This window comes from Gasterosteus aculeatus, chromosome 18 (assembly GCF_964276395.1).
Source record: "Gasterosteus aculeatus chromosome 18, fGasAcu3.hap1.1, whole genome shotgun sequence".
Lineage (NCBI taxonomy): Eukaryota > Metazoa > Chordata > Actinopteri > Perciformes > Gasterosteidae > Gasterosteus > Gasterosteus aculeatus.
In genome coordinates, this window is record NC_135706.1 from 4,843,272 (window position 1) to 4,860,220 (window position 16,949).

The 16,949-nt window shown below is 41.7% G+C and overlaps 2 protein-coding genes across 3 annotated transcripts; one reads left to right on the forward strand and one right to left on the reverse strand.

The window, feature by feature from the left end:
- Positions 1 to 2,735: 2,735 nt before the first annotated feature.
- On the reverse strand, positions 2,736 to 11,969 carry ppil4 (peptidylprolyl isomerase (cyclophilin)-like 4). The gene is made up of 13 exons (XM_040160059.2): positions 11,829 to 11,969; positions 11,427 to 11,494; positions 10,579 to 10,643; positions 10,351 to 10,468; positions 10,031 to 10,173; positions 9,721 to 9,817; positions 9,370 to 9,486; positions 9,147 to 9,271; positions 8,992 to 9,058; positions 7,716 to 7,827; positions 7,497 to 7,593; positions 7,218 to 7,350; positions 2,736 to 3,110 (listed from the first exon to the last, which is right to left on the reverse strand). The coding sequence occupies exons 1-13, from the start codon at positions 11,896 to 11,898 to the stop codon at positions 2,922 to 2,924; spliced, it is 1,401 nt and encodes a 466-aa protein (XP_040015993.2). The 5' UTR covers positions 11,899 to 11,969; the 3' UTR covers positions 2,736 to 2,921.
- Positions 11,938 to 16,867, forward strand: ginm1 (glycoprotein integral membrane 1). Of its 2 annotated transcripts, none has more exons than XM_040160060.2 (8): positions 11,938 to 12,116; positions 12,270 to 12,341; positions 12,434 to 12,533; positions 12,663 to 12,817; positions 13,028 to 13,187; positions 13,279 to 13,508; positions 14,102 to 14,265; positions 14,523 to 16,867. In XM_040160060.2, the coding sequence occupies exons 1-8, from the start codon at positions 12,021 to 12,023 to the stop codon at positions 14,629 to 14,631; spliced, it is 1,086 nt and encodes a 361-aa protein (XP_040015994.1). In that variant the 5' UTR covers positions 11,938 to 12,020; the 3' UTR covers positions 14,632 to 16,867. The 2 variants fall into 2 exon arrangements, with proteins under 2 accessions (XP_040015994.1, XP_040015995.1); XM_040160061.2 differs by having other exon boundaries at positions 11,973 to 12,116; positions 12,666 to 12,817.
- Positions 16,868 to 16,949: the final 82 nt, after the last annotated feature.

Genomic DNA, 16,949 nt, shown 5'->3' on the forward strand with positions numbered 1-16,949 from the left:
AACAGGGGTGACATCATCACAACAACAGGTGAAGACCGGAGAAAATCTTGTGATGGGATTACACCAGTCTGGACGCCTAACTGGGCCCCTTGCTCTGACCACGCCTCATCTCGGCCTTACTTTTGATTTTCACTTTGACAAATGGAAAGTTTTGTGATGATATCAAGGTGACTAGATTTTTCCACTTACGGATGTACCCGGCTGAGTTACTAGCAATCGCCTCACACACACACACACACACACACACACACACACACACAAAGGGTAGAAACAAAGGAAGGTCATTACTCACAATGAAACAGCATTTTGATACTGGGATGTTCTCACAATCAGGTTGTTGGACTTGCGCAATCCTAAACAATGTACTGAAAGTCTGTGTGCGTTTGTATGTGGGAAACGTATGTTGTAACATCATTTTTTGTGTTGTTATAACATACGAGCTATGCTCTTCCATTGTGATAAGGTAATAGAACACTCAAACAGAACACTCCAGTTAATTGAAAAAGACAAACTAGACACGTTCAATATCTTTGTAGAACTGCAGTCCACATTATACCCACATCGGGCAATTGATATGATTACAACGTCAAAGGATGAAGTACTGAAGTTTGTCAGACATTCATGGTCCCCAGAGGATACATTATCATACATCTTGGTGATCCTCTGAACTTTCCTCTATTGTTCTTACTTACCTGATTAAATGTTTAAACACATACTTGTTGAGTTATACATACTTGTAAAACTTATAACATTCATGGTCCAATTGTGCAGGGTGACATTACAGTTTGTCTTTTCCCACTTTGTGTTCAGAGCTAAATTAACAAATGGGACTAAAAAACGCTTAACAGCAGACCTATGTTTACGGAGCCATTTTTCCTTGATGAAACACATTACTCATTAGTAGTCAGGAAAAGAACGGCATCTAACTGCACTACTGCTGCAGCAAATTTATTTTAAAGGAACTTCAATTAAAACACATAGAAAATGAGTACAGTGACATAATCAATAGAGTATAATTTAATTAAGGAAAAGTGTCCAGGGTGGCATGCCTGTGTGGTGTGGTGTGCGAAAAGGTCCTAGGTTCAAACCCGCAATACCCAGTCTGGATGGAGTATGCACGTACTCCGGCTTCCTTCAGTCCAAAGCCGTGCAGAATAGGTTAATTGGCAACTCTGAAATTGCGTGTATGATTGTGAGAGTGAATGATTGTCGGTCGAGGGTGTACTTCTCTCCTTCGCAATGTCTCTCCTTCTTTCATAAAGGAAGTATGATGTAACCTAAAAGGAGACTAGAAAGTATGCACTCTTTCCTTAGCATTTTGTATTTTTTCTCTCAATTTATAGACCACTACATTCTTTTATTCAGTTGGGATGCTTCTTAAGCAAAAGGATTTGACCGCAGTATTGTTTTGGCACGGAGGCTGCTGAGGACATCGTCTCCAATTGCCAGCCTTTGCTTACCTGATATCAGTCAGAACCTGTTGGAGCGGACGGATCCCCAAGTCACCGAGCTATTATTATTTCGAATCTGGAGTGCCTACAAATTGTTATACTGTTTGAGGTGCTCTCAGCACTCACATTCCATCATAAGAATTTTAGGCATTTAGCTGATACCAAAGGTAAACACAAACAGCAGCTGATATACTATCAAACACTGAAGCATCTGCTCTGAGAGTTTGCAGGCTACATCCTGCAATGGCGGTTGGGGAAGTCGACCAGGGGTTCCGTCTCGGGGAGGGAAGCTTTGCAACTCTTCCGTTTCTACGCTGCTCGATGCACTCACCTTTTTGTTGAGCTTCACTACGAACACTTGTTTCCATTTCTGTTCACCAGTACACCCAGAAAAAAGGACTATGTATTTTCGGAAAAAAATAAATATTCGTGGCTACTGCAGGTGGGCAGAGGTCCATCCATCCATCCATCGTCAAACCGCTTATCCTGCACACAGGGTCGCGGGGGGGCTGGAGTCCATCCCAGCCAACTTCGGGCGAGAGACAGGGTACATCCTGGATTGGTCGCCAGCCAATCACAGGGCTACACAGAGACACACAACCATTCACACTCACATTCACACATCTACGGGCAATTTAGAGTCCCCAATTAACCTGATCCCCAGAGCATGTCTTTGGACTGTGGGAGGAAGCCGGAGAACCCGGAGAGAACCCACGCAGACACGGGGAGAACATGCAGACTCCACACAGAAAGGCCACTGGGCGGAATCGAACCCAGGACCTTCTTGCTGTGAGGCAACAGTGCTAACCACCGCGCCACCGTGCCACCCTGGGCAGAGGTCATTTACAATAAATAAATAAAATGTGTTTAATTTTCAATTTTGAAAAGTTTGAAATTAATATAAAATTATTTATGATTTAAATTACGTGTTATTCTGGCCTTGATTCTTGCCTTGCCCTTTTGGATCTGTTTGCTGTGTATATAGTTATACATTAAACCTATTTGTAACACTTATTGTGCAGGGAAATAGGGAGTGACGACATTCTCTTTCTTTTTGTCATCTGTTTTGTTAGATAGGGAAGAACGGTGTATATTGATTTTATTTTTTGTTTGCTTAGGTTAGTTAGTTAAACCAGGACCGCATGCTGTTTTTGTGTTACAGCGGGTCAACAACAGTAGTAGCAACAGTATTGAGGGAGACCACTGCAGACAGTAGTGGAATTGCTCAAATTAGTAATGATCACAGGAAATAAATAATTAATGAAAATAAAAAAGGACACCCGCTACATTGAGGGTTTTTTTTATTTAAAAAAACAATTACACACATTTGTTCCTCTTCAAGACAATGGGAAGAGGAATTAAACATCATCCAATTGTTTTTTTTTTCTTAAACTCAAAATGATGTAAAAGAGAACCAGCAGATCGATAATACCGCGCGTAGGGTGGCCGCATCTCCTTGGCTCCATTTCCTCACCTGTACCTACTTCTCTCTCTCTCATTGGATCTCTTGGAGGAGCCGCTACGGCTCCGGTCGCTGTGGCCTTTGTCGTGGCCCTCTCTTCCGTGCTGCTGCTGCGTCCTGCTGTGCTTGTGGTCCCGTTCTTTGGAGCGTGAGCGGGATTGAGAGCGCTTTCTGTCTTGCCGGCGTTCCTTGTTGTCCTGGAGATGTCACAGTAGAGTACATTTACTCAAGGTACTTTTTACTTCCACTCTAAATCTCAGAGACAAATATTCAGACACATTGAATTTGTGGTACAGCTCTTACTTTACAGATTACAGTTTATCTATTCCATTCCCAAAAAAACTGTGACTCCAGATTTGTCGACGTTGAATGTTTGCAACTAAATGAAGGATGAACTTTTCTTGTGTTGAGAGAACTCTTCTTTTTAAGCTAAATAATCTCAAGAATCACAAGAAGCTGAACCCAGGGCGTTTTTTTGAGCGCATGAGATCTTGACTTATTAAACATCCCTGGTCATTACAGGACCGTGATGCTAACATATGATCTTGGAGAATAGGACACATACAGTATCTTTGGATTGACGAACCCAACAGTGTACAAGAGTGATAAAATAAGCACTGTAAACATCTTCAGAAGAAATGCAAACATTAATGCAGCAGAGCAATCTGGAAATATAATAGAGAATAGTACAACACTGAATCAAACATTCATGGCAGGTGATTGCTAATATATGAAATGATACGATGCTTTACTAAATCTACATTTATCAGATCTTCTGAAAGTAATGAGCAACTTATCAATGGGGCTATCCCTATGAAGTATATTACACACAACACACAAAGTAGAAGTCGACAAGGGTTTTGTACTTACTGAAGAAAAAAAGTCTTCAGTGAAAACAAAAAAACAGTGGCTATACACAGACATTGATTTCTGACCAATCCTGCAGTGTGGTATTTGGTAACTATTAGCTACTATTTAAGTGTTTTGGGATTTTGTCCTGCTGAGCCACATATTGAGCTGATGGGCTTTCTTCAAAAACAGATCGGACACCTACATCGGATAGTAGTTAGCACTGTTGCCTCACAGCAAGAGAATCCTGGGTTCGACCCCGCCCAGCGACTTTTCTGTGTGGAGTCTGCATGTTCGCCCCGTGTCTGCGTGGGTTCTCTCCGGGTACTCCAGCTTCCTCCCACAGTCCAAAGACATGCTCTGGGAATCAGGTTAATTGGTATCGCTAAACTGCCCGTAGGTGTTTCACTTGGAATAATTTCCAGGCATTTTGTCGGGGAGCAATTAGGGGTTAGGTGTCTTGCTCAGGGACACTTCGACATGGAGCAGCGTGGCTCGAACTGCCAACCTTGCGGTTCCTGGCGCACCCTCTCTACCCATGTGTCACCGTCGACCTCATTTGACATCATACCATGAAGCCAGCCTGCCCAGCAGGAACTCAGATATTAAAGAACACGATTGATATTTTCCTGCAATAAGGGATTAATAAATTCAGCTGTAAATGGCACTGCACAGTCTTTGTTAAAAGCAGCAACCAAACAGGTCAGAGTAACCAAATGGAACAACACCAAATGGAACAACACCACTAACGTTACGTGAGCACAAAACAAATCGATATATATAACCACAAGCCTCTCATCCGTCAGAAGTGAGGGAACCATCACAACCATTACATACATTATTACAGGGTTGCTTTTGAATGAAGTTAAATGTGTCCGTTAGTAAGCAAGGATCGCTAATTAGCGCTACCAAGTTTTCCGTTAGCTGCCAATGTGATTGTTTTTCCAACGGCAGGCAATTGACCCTGCTTTAGACCATATACTTTTAGACTGTATGCCTGTAGACATTGTACTTTTAGATGCTGTACCACCTTACCTGTACCATTTTGGAAAGATGTACTTTTAGTAAAAGATATATACATTAGTGCTGGGCAACTGTACAATTTTTCCACGCATTGGAATCCGCAAAATTGAATTATTAGTCCAAAAGGTAGTATATTGCACACGTTTATTTTGGCAATCACTTAAAACAAATGGGCTGTTTAACCGCAGTATACCAGTTACACAGTAGACGTTTAAATATTTATTGTAAATCTTAAACTTATCAGCGCCAGCTTGCGCATGTGCGATTGATTTTCAGTCTGGATGCAGAGAGGTGGGGCTGCACGAGGCTCCTGGGAGACTGACTCGCTGAACACAGTAAATGCAGAAGGATACGTGTTTTTACATCAGACACCAGAAACGTCTCCAATAAAACCAGGAAAAGTCGCGACATTAGTCGATAGTCGCGTTTGACAAAAAAAGTCACCAAGAGGATTTGGAAAGTCAAATCTAGCCAGATTTAGCAGGAAAGTCCCAAAGTTAAATGGTAAATGGTCTGTACTTGTATAGCGCTTTTCTAGTCTTCTAACCACGTTTAGTTCAGTGTGACTGGAAGTTGACAACACTGATTTGGTGTGAAAGGATGAAAAGTTGGAGGGGAAACGAAGACACTGTAGAGATCTCAACGCTGATTGGCTAAGTCAACTGGATACAGTAATACATCTGATCTTTTTGGTATACTGCATGCTACATAGTAAATATTTTGTAAACGTATGTGCCTACCGCTCTAAGGATGCGGTTTAACAAGGCTCCATCTACGTCATTTGTAGACCTGTTTTTGGAACAGGCTCTGGTGTGTATGGCTATCCATACCCAATTACGGTCACACTAACGACTAAGCTTAATCTACTGACAAAGTTCACCTTAATACAGAAACTTTGAATGAATGAATATTTCAGGAACGAGTGTTAGAGATTGCTACCTTGTTGTCTTTACAATAAGGAAATAGGCACAAGATACCACCTACCATTGCCAAAAGGTATGCCTCCCTACTGGTGTGACACGTTCGGAGTCATGAACACATTAGATAACAGAGTTAAAAACGGAGAGGGGGACGTTGAAATGTTACCATGGTTACTCGTCTTTTCGATGTTATTTATTCAGTCTCTCCTCAAACATGGTACTGAGTAATTTGGAACGTTTGAGTGTTGCTTCGACAGAGACCAACTAAAACTACCCAAAATGAATGCAGAATAATTTCTTACGTGAATGAACAATTGCAATTTTAACTGTTTCCACTGAAAAGCCAGATGTTAGTTGGTATCTACAATGCCCAGTAGGAAAGGGGCTTAAACTATGACAAAAAATGTTTGTTAACGACTTTTTCCCATGACTAAAACGAGACTGAGACGTGACGAAAACAAAAATAAAAGACAAAATCTATTCTAACTTTTGTTGACGAGACAAAAATGTTGGTGGTCACATTACTTTTTTTAAATTTCAATTTTAGTAGCACTTAAATGGAAACTTATAGTCAGGGCTTGACATCAGCACCCGCCGACCAGCCTAATCCGGGTGGAATTCTGCTGTGGAAAGTAAAGCAGTCTTTCTCTCACAAGCCACTTTGGCGGGTGTAATTCTATATCTCTCTATATTGTTTATTGTTGTGTAAAGGCGGTTATTGAAGGTTATTAAAGCCATCAGAGATCCATGCGGACCTGCGTGCTCCGTTCTCTGGCAACTGTAGGCAGCGTTTTCTCGGCTGGATGAGACGGTCCGTTACAGGCTTCTCCAAACACGTCTAACATAATAAACTCATTGCAGGTTCTGAAGCCTCACGCATTGACCGTGAGACAGACGCATTTCAACTATAGTTCAAACGCCACATAGACTAAAGCGAAGAAATGTGACTAAAACTAATATGTATTTTCATCGAAAGACTAAGACTAAATCAAAAATAGCGGACAAAATCAACACTGGTGTAGACACTGTAGACCTTTATGTAATAATGACATAAGGGCATTTAGCTCATTGGTTTGTTGGCATCGTTGCTGCTGTTTAGTGCTGTTAGCAACGTTAGCTTCTAGGTGCCGGATTAGCTGGATTTTGAGCATTTTGAGAGCCATGTGGAAGAGATAGAGGTGCTCTGAAATCAGCACTATTATTAACACATCTATGTAATGCATACCAATGTTTCCCCTGGGTGAAAAACTTCACAGACTATTCATGTCTGTTTATAAAAGAACAAGGTATAGACCTGCTCTGTGGGGAAGGGAAGCTTAAATTACGTCCGTTGTGATCTTGCGCCATGAAGATGTAATGTAATGGCTTTTGGAGACACTTCATACAATCTCAACGCCCCTCCCAAGCTGGAATCTGGACTTTTGTGATAAAACATTTTTTTGTGCTTGTGACACTGCAACTTCCCCCCACCCTACAAACCAAAGAGAGAGTAAAGTGTTGGCTTGGAGATACCTTGTGCTTTTTGGACTTCCTGGTGTCCTCATCATCTGAATGATGATGGTGCCTCTTCTCCTTGTGCTTCTTCTCAGAGTGCCGGTGGCTTGTCGCCTCCTCTTCTACATCAATTATCAGGTCATACTTGGAACTTTCCGGAAGGTTAAGGCAAAGCTCCCGAAAGTTGAGAAAACCAGCGCTGAAAGAACTTGGCAAATCAAAAATGTTGGTTTAGAGAGCGCAGTGGAGTGGAGTGCCTGAAAAATGAAACCTCTGCGTAATAACACAAAAGGATACTCTTGTTTCGGCTTCACTTGATCCTTGAGGGCAAGTTTGGATCGGTTCTCCACATCCTTCTCGTAGGCTTTGAAGTCATCTTTAGTATACTTCCCACCTAGGAAAGACAGAAGTCTGTGATATGGAAACTAGCGGTGGATGGCGTTAACATGTCCACCATTCAGTGCAAATACAGATATATTCATAGCATGCACACCATAGAGCCTTCAGTGAGAGTACCTTTGCCTTTCCATCTGATCTTTGCGACCGACTGGCTGAAGTCTACGTGAATGCGTCGATCATCGATCAGCACGTTGTCCATTTTGAAATATGCCTTTTCACAATCTTCTTGCTTTGGAGACAGAGAGCATAAATAAAGAGTGGAAGTGTAATATAAGCAAAGGTCATGTTCTGTAGAAACAGTTGATGTAAAAAGATCATTAACCATAATAAAATCAGTTGAGTTTATAATTTGTAATAATATGATGATCCGAATGGTAGTTATCTTTATAAGAGCCTCAACTAGTAACTATTTCTATAATCCATCAATCTGCAGAGTATTATCATAAAAATGGTTTGAAACAGAAAAAGTATCAAAGCAGTCGAAAAAATGGGAAGAGATTAAGTATCCCCATATTGCCGCGGATGGATAAAATGTATGAAATTAGAGATGTTTTACTCAAACTCAATTGTCTAATCTCTGCAGCTGCAATATATATATATATAAAAACGTTTCAACATCAAAAATAAAACTGTCGTGCTACAAACAAACTTCACTCTAAAATGATACTTCTCTACCAAATGACTCCAGCAGCCCATGTGATGATTATTAACACCTCATAAAAAAGAACAAACAATGGAGCAATGTTTTTTTTTCTCCTTCTGTCACTAGATGATGGATCACGCCTGTCCTCAGAAATATTATCATATGTCATAAACACCACTAAAAAGTGATGTTAAAAGGGGACAATCCCTAAAAATAAAAATAATCATCAAAACTTCTCTGTGTACAATACATCCCTACGGGAAAGGTGACATATTTTTAGTATGTGCGCTGTACTTCATCAGTGTTCTGTTCAGTCACCCTTATTCAACACAGTGGGAAAATCCACTTGCTCCCTTTTTTCAGAGAGTGAAATAATGAGATTTGATGTCAACTTAGTGATATCATACAGTGTAACAATGTGTGCAAAACATTGCAACCCTTGACAACAAAACTCAGTGCCTGTGCCCGGCATCTATCGGGCACAAGTATTTGTTCTGGAGCTTAACACATAAAACCTCAACGGGTGGCTTTTAGAGTTCATAGACAAATAGAGTAATTCTCAACCTCTGAGTTGCGGTTGTACCGCTGCACCGATTGGTTAGTTTGGTGTTAGAGTGGGAATTTACCTTGCCGGCTTCTCCAGACTTTATTACATAAGGGGGCACTAGGAAGCTAAAGAATGATCTTAAAAATACAAAAGTGCAGTTTTCATTAGATATGTTAAGGAAAGTAGAAACAAAAGATGCTGACCTTATCAAACTCAATGAAAGCGTAACACAGGGAATCTCCACTTTTCCAGTCTCTGATGATCTCACAGCTACACAAAACAGAAAAACATGAGAAACAATTTGCGCACGCACGCGCACACACACACACGCACGCACACACACACTTTGCAGTGTCACCTTTGTATGGTTCCAAAGCGGGAGAAGATAATTTCTAGATCCTCGTCAGTGGTTACCGGATTTAGTTTGCACACAAACAGCACGTTCTCTGGAGGCCTCATATCAGCATCAGGGAGGTCGCCCACCTTGTGGAATGGATGACATTAGAAAGTGTATTAAGTACTCAAAGTGTACCAACGGCACAGCGCCAGTTGAAGAAAGAGGTCCTCTCTCTTCTCCTCACCATCTCCAGCAGGATGGCCTGAGTCTTGGCTTCTTTCTCCTTCAACCTCTCCTCCAACTCCTCTGCGGCTTTACCATCCGTATCATCGATCACCTCGTCAGCTCCAATTCTGCCGCTCTGCAGAGAGACTGTTGTAGTTATTGAGGCAGTAAATGCTGTTCTTACATTCACTATGTACATTTTGTCACATTGATTCATCCAGATGAGGTTTCTGGCTCCAGGGCCGAATATCGGCTTGTGTGTGATTGAAAATCAAGACAGTGCTGTGGCTATTATTTATGTCTGAGGTGAAGCTAAAGTAAAATCTTTCAATGAATTTAATTAATGAATGAACAGAATCACGGCACCCACATCTAGCTGCTCTTTGGTGGGTTCAGGTGATCGATCAGGCACTGGCAAATCGGGAGGGTCATCGAGCGGGTCTTCCAGGATCACCGTGTGGTTTATCCTGCAGCAAAATTAAATTCTTGTGTCATGACTGGAAAAATGTGGGGCAAAGAATATTGCAAAGCTCTAGAGGGTGAAACACTCCCTCTGTCCCCATGCAAGGGATTTTGATTGTCTATCCTTATGGTTCAAAATAGATCAAAATAAACCGTAATAAACAGTTATTGGTGAATTGAGGTACGAACCAGACTGTACAGTTAAAACTCAAGTTCACCTGATATCCTGAAATGGAACAAAGTCCTTGTCAACGAAGGTCTCATTGATTTTGTCCAAGATGTCCATGCCTTCTGTCACTTCCCCAAACACTGTGTGAACTCCATCCAGGTAGTCCAAGTTCTCACCCATGGTTATAAGGAACTGAGGACAACAATATCAGATTACACACATCATATAACGCACCCAGCATGGCGCATTTAATCTGTAAATTTGATGTGATTTATGTTGAAAAATATTATGTACAACCAGCCACAAGATTGACCACTCCAGGAATTGTTAAGGACAGATGTAGTTAATTAAGACAGCATGACTATTTACCTGTGAGCCATGTTGATCATTTCCGTTGTTCACCATGGACACAGTCCCTTTCTTCCTGTGTTTGATGCGTGGCGCTTTCTCTACATCAAAAAAGCGGGCCTGGTCCCCATAGATTTTGCTAAAAAAAATATTTTAAAAAGGAGGAGGAGAGAAGAAGATCGTGACAGTGTTCAACTTCAAGCGTCAAAAAAAGAAAGAAAATAAACTACTGTGGTGAGGATGACTGACCTGTAGATAGATTCTCCACCCCGGCCTGTCCCGGTAGGATCTCCGGTCTGCACAATGAAGTCTCTCTGAAAAGGAGACAATCACAGCGTTATAGCATCCTAACAGTGTCCCCCTTAAAGCTGGATAGACAAATAATGAGAGCAGTGTTAACACCAGTGCATGACCAGCCACGATACACTTCACATCACTTTAGAGCAGGGGTCTCAAACTCGCGGCCCGCGGGCCAATTGCGGCCCTCGGGACGATATTTTGTGGCCCCATCCTTAATATGAAAGTGTAATGTTAGTGCGGCCCGCAAGTTTTATACTGTAACCCCACTGTCAGCTGCTGTGTGGGACATGTTATGATATTCTGGTTTCCTACTGTGTGCTTGTCCAGTGAACGTGGCATGCATGTGACTGACATGGGGGGCGGGTCGTGTGTGTCGGCCGAGGTGCAGAGAGCAGGAGGGTGAAATTCAGTTTCCTGCCCTCTTTCGCGCAGGTGATCATGTGACTAACCGTTAGCATTCCTCGTTTAATAAAGTTTTCTAAACTGTACCCTGCTTTGTTTTGATCTTATGCTTGGATGGATTTAAGGATTCTCTGACAATATGATTCTAACGAGACTTTGGAAGCTAAACATTTTCCTGGGTATAATTCAGAATCAAAGTTGTGAACACTATGTGCAGTCTTTGATCACAATAGCAATGTAAATAAGGTGTATGCAAAAGACCCGTGATACTCTAAAACGCCTCCATACGGGCCAAGGGCAATGGTCTCAGTGTTGCTTAGATTATTGACATATGGGATACTGATAACTGCAACTACCTTTGTTACAGAAGTGGTCAATGAGCCATTTAGTTTTACCTGGACGTTGTGGACGAGGCAATAGTTGTAGTACTTTATCTTGCATAGTTTCAGGAAGTTGAGGCAAGCTGCGAAATAAAAGAGCACAATAGGATAAACCGAGTCAATCCAACGTCATTCAAATAGTCTCACAGTTTTTGACGCGTATAGTCTATTTGGCGTAAATTAAAGAAGCCCACAAAAAGGGTTTATCCCAGTTGTGGTGTAAAGAAATGGTACTTAACTGTTAGATAATGCTAAAATAAACAACTGAATAGACTCAGGCGAGCTAACAGCCTAAGCTAGCAGAAACTAAACGTAAACACTGCATCAGCTTGATGCATCAATGGCTAACGTTAACTCAACTGGCCACCAGTTCACCAAGTAAACTGCCGTTAAGAGCAAACCATTGGATTTTCTTACTTTTTGGTCTTTCCTCTGTGAACAAATCAATAACAATATCGCCTAACGTCGTTTCAAGGAGCACCGCCATTCTTTCGTTCCTAAACTCGCGAGAATGTTCGGAAATTCCCTGCGCATGCGCAGTTCACACGTCTTGCTCAGTGTTTTTGTTTTAACTAACGCTAACTCTGTCGACTGGCTGTTTTCGCGAAAATGGAAACGACAGGTCTAACGATAGCCATTAGTGTTATCGCTCTCCTTTTTGTCTCAGTGGCATGCGCGGAGTCTTCGCCAAGGCAACTGAATACGGTAACTTAAGTGCCACCAACAGCATACCAACAGCATACCTTGCTAGCTTGATGATGTTGATTTTAGCTTAGCCCCCCCCTGCCCACCCCATCGTCCAATGCGCTGCTAACCTCACGTCTGATTTTGCTTTTCTTTTTAATTGTTGATCTCTAGGAAAGTATCCTAATAAATGTGACGGCGGGGACGGTTGTGGATACACAGCAGCAAGACTCCAACAATTTGCAGGTATTGCATTACGTTATAAGCCCAGTTTTCTGACGTTATCGCAGCCGTAAAGGTGGCCAATCAGCCTTCACAGTGTTGTTTCTTCTTTCCAGATCAATTTAAACATATCAGTGGGCGAAGAACAGGTGCTGGTCAATGACATCCCAGTAGAGCTGTCAGGGGTCACCAGGTTCAACTGTCAAGCACTCCTCTGTGAGTTTTCCTCACATCCAAACCATGATAACAAACCCAAGAAGAAAGTACTAATCTAACTTAACCCTCCAGAAAGTCCACTGGTTGGCAGATTGTCATAACCATGTACTTTGAATCGTATTTTTCCAGTAGACGGCATCAATGGAACCAGTGAGTTTGAGTCTGGGGACTTGGTGTCCACTGTCACGCGGGTGATGGTGAGCCAGAACCGGCTATACAGCGATTCAGAGGAAGTGGTGGCTCTACAGGTGTTCAGTGAAGTGATAGAGATGGATGGCAGAGAGGTAAATAACTTTGGACCAAGATAATTGAAGAACAAATATATTTTGATGTATATATTGATTATAACCTTGTTTGTTCTTTTACCTCAAAATCTGAAATGTACTAATAGGGTAAAATCCTTTCAGAACTGACGATGAAAATAATACCCTAAAAACCCACATGATTTGTAATAGTAATACTCGAATACAACTTCACACTTTTGGGTCCTGTAGGTCCAGCAGCCTGACATGTGTGAGGTGAAAATCCTGATGAGCCCGGATTTCCAGAAGCTTGCTCAGTTTACCAACATCTACCCCATTGGACACAGTGAGATCTTCAAGCTTCCCAGGGAGAACGACGTGCTTGTAACGGAAACGCCAAATCCCAGAAAAGGTACGAAACCACAGTGCTTTTTCTCTAAACACTCCATAGCCGCCCATTTAAGTGTGTGCTTTAAAACCGTCCTGTACTTTCTAAAAATCAGACGAAGAAGAGCTGATGTCGCAGACCACCAGCCAGTACCCCCTGAAGCACACAGAGACTACGCTGGAGGAGATTGCGGCACCTGGAAAGCTCCCGGAGACTCCGCTTCGCATGGACCCCGACCTTCTGTACGACATCAGATACGATGATGATTTTGATGTCAGGAAGCCGAAGCAGCCGGACCAGATTCAGATGGAAACTCCAACAAAAGAATCTATATCCTCTTACTCTGTAAGCCAAGTCTGATACCTGACCCTAATTGACGACTGCCTCTGAGGAGTTGAGAAACACTTTGAGTCAGTGGTCAATGCGGTTTGTTGTTTAGGGGGATGACAGGCTGTTTGAAGCAAGCTAGGAAGAGATATCAGTCAGTTTATTACAAAACAATCAAAACGATATTAATCATCTAGCAATGACTTATATGGGCACTCACATGCTTCATTGTAAAACCCTGTGAAGGTGGGAGGCCAAGGTAAGTTTGCCAGAGCTGACAGCAGTGGCCCTATTATCCCCCTGCACCCCTAGGATCAGTGCTGATGTCTTTGAACTGTGCCAAATGTTGCCAAGCGTTAGGAGCATGTCATGCTTTAACTTAAACTATTGACCAATATAATTGCACATTCCCACAAGAAGTAATATCACATGCCGCACTTTTCTAGATGTTCATCCATCATGCTAGCTAACCAAATTGTATTCCAGTGAGAAATCAGAAAGCAGCTTTATAAATTCACTCTGGTTTGTTTTATAACCTTTCGCCTGGAACACTCTTGAGTTCTTGTAGCACCAAGAAATTCTCATGGCTCCTGTGTCCGTCCGTTCCTCAGGCCATGTGTCAGTGGGTGGAGGGAGTGAGGGAGCATCTGAGGCGCTTCGGCTCTGAGTCGCTGCCACTCTTCTTCCTGGTGATGTGGGTGGTGGTCATCGGTGTCGTTGGGTCAGCGGTTATCGTCAAGATCTTGGACATGTTCTTCCCGACTTGTGAACATAAGTGAGTTTGTGTTGTGGGGTTTATGAGGGAGTGAATAATGTTCTGTGAGGTGTGCTTAGCCATGTCGTTGGTCACCGTCAGACCTTTCTTATTTATTCATTTTTTTTGCAGGGACACTAATTATCAGTTGTACTGTAAGTGAGCCCGAGTTAGCCAGAGAGGTTCATTTCCATCTGCTGTCAATAGTCAGTCAACTATTGAGTATAGTAAAACTCAATAGTTTCAAAATGTTCAACTTTTTGTCCCCTCTTTCACAGGCACATCTTTCACATAAATCCTGTCACTCTCATGCCGGAGGAGGAGAAACATACTCTGCTGGAGAGTATAGAATTAGAGGGACCAGAAGAAGACCAGAATAAGCCCTGAACGAGAATTGACTTGGCCAGCTCCTTTTTTTTTCTTTCAGTTTGTTCTTATTTGTTCTTTAACCTCGGTTACTGTCTCACATTATCAGCATTTGCGCTAGCTTGTATTCAGATTTGTGAAGTGGTTGTGTTTTTTTCCCCCTCGGTTATTCCCTTTAAGCAGCATAGCCACAGATCAGGAGCAGACCCTCATACAGACTGGCGGTTTGTTGTTGGTCCACCACAGATTTAGTCCCATTATATAATTGGCAGAGAAAGTGGGCGATTTAATAGCAATAGGGCTGCGGCACCGACGCTCACAGGTCACCAAAGACACACTCTGTGGTTTTTCAGGGTAAATGTTATGGAAACCCCTCGCGTCATGGCACAATGACTCATGTCACAAATGTTACTTTCCTTTTAATATGACATGTTGCTTTTTACTAGAAAAGACCTAATTCTGTACACAGGTGTTTCGCCCCTTCAGAGAAATGCAGTAGCAAAGAGGCTCACCCTTACACATTTTTCTTCATTGCTGTATACAATGTAAAAAGCAAGAAGACAGTTTCATGTTTGTTAGTGGTTTTAAACTTAAAGAAACAACTTCAAGATTACATGCATCGGCTTATGATTGACACCAACGTCATGTCATACAGCTAGCTTACGTGTTATGTATCTAGAGTATGTACAAAAGTGTAAAAAAAGATGACTTTCCAAACTATTTCTGGCACAGTGATTGTCTAGACTAGAAGATGCAGAAAGTTGGTGCTTGGACCCTTGTATCTAACGCAGAACCTGAAAGGACATTAGCGCTTGTCCCTCAAATGTCAAACACGGATGAGGCCACCTAAAAAAAGAAAGGGAAAAAAGGCAGGCTTGGAAGACAAATATGAGAACGGTCAGCCAATGAATATGAACAAACTGGATTTTCAGAGGCTGCAACTGACAAGTTCGAGTCTTTATTTTCACTGAAATTATGTTCTAGATGTACTGTAGAAGCTCTGTACAGGTCACAATTTATTCTCCCACTATGCTTTTTTTACCCCCAAAAATACACCCCACTGCTGAATGTGAAGAAAACCAAGGCAGGAAATGCACCATGATGAGTTTACCCAACAAATGATTTAACAGGAGGCAAGTGATGCCTCCTGACTGTCTTCCTTTTAAGTGAACCCAGAGACGAATTCACATTTCTTAATATGATATATAAATATGAAATTAAGTAATATTTCACCTAAAATTTCAAAGATTTTTTACATTTTCTGGAAATATTACAAATATTGTTTTGGCACATTCAAGGAGGCCTTTTTTAACTGAATGTCACTACATGAAAAAACACCTAATTTTAAGGCCTGTTTTCTGCTATTGAGGCTCATTTATTGATTGTGTTTATCTGTGACTATCAGGTGTGAGTGGGGTTGCAATTGGTTTTCTTTGACACGATGTGTGGAGTCCTGTTTATTAGTAATGGAGAGTGGGAAGGGAAGTCCCTCACATTGCCTATGCAGAGACTGGACTGATGTCAAATTCAGTGTGTAAAGTATTGCTAAAGAGTAGAATCTGCACTTAGTCTTGACTTTCGGAGTGAAAACTGGACTGCATGCATGGTTTTAGTTATTGCTTGAAAAGGTGGGTTTAATTAATCCAAAACTCCAAATGTTTCAACAAGGATTTTTGTTTTATGTCTTTACTATAAAAACACCAGCTTGTATTGTAGAGGGTTAGGGCCAGGCAGAAGGGGGGAAATATTTATTTTCAAAATAGTTTATTTGTAAAAAGTTTATTCATTAAATACTAAATTTGAAGAAAAAATTAGAAAAAAATCTGTTTGTTCCCCTTATACCTAGTCCAACTACTCCTCTGCAGCTCATGGGGCACAGCGCATGATGTACTGCATTAGCCAAAAGGTGCATGTGTAGTCTAGCTAGTGAATGCACTTTGCTGCTCGATTGGCTTTCCACAACAAAACTAAGAAGCTGCATGTTGACTCAAAATAGCTCCACCTGTCTCTGGTTCAGCCTCAAATTCCAAATTGATTAACTTGATTCAGCTTTGTGCTTTAGGTGGCACTAAATTAGCAGTTAAGCAGACAATGTCCGGCATGATGCTGAATAATAAAATCACTAAAGTTTGGTGCCAACCCCCATTTAAACAAACGGCAATGTGAGACATTTGTGTGCATACATTGTATGAATTACAGCTGGACTGTATTTGGGTCTATAATCCTGCTGATTAAATGCTTTCCTTATGACCATCAAGCCTTTGTCTTATGTAATTGTTATGGTTGTGCAGGCTGAGAGACCGTTAACACACTGCAGGAAAATAAACTTACAAGCAAGA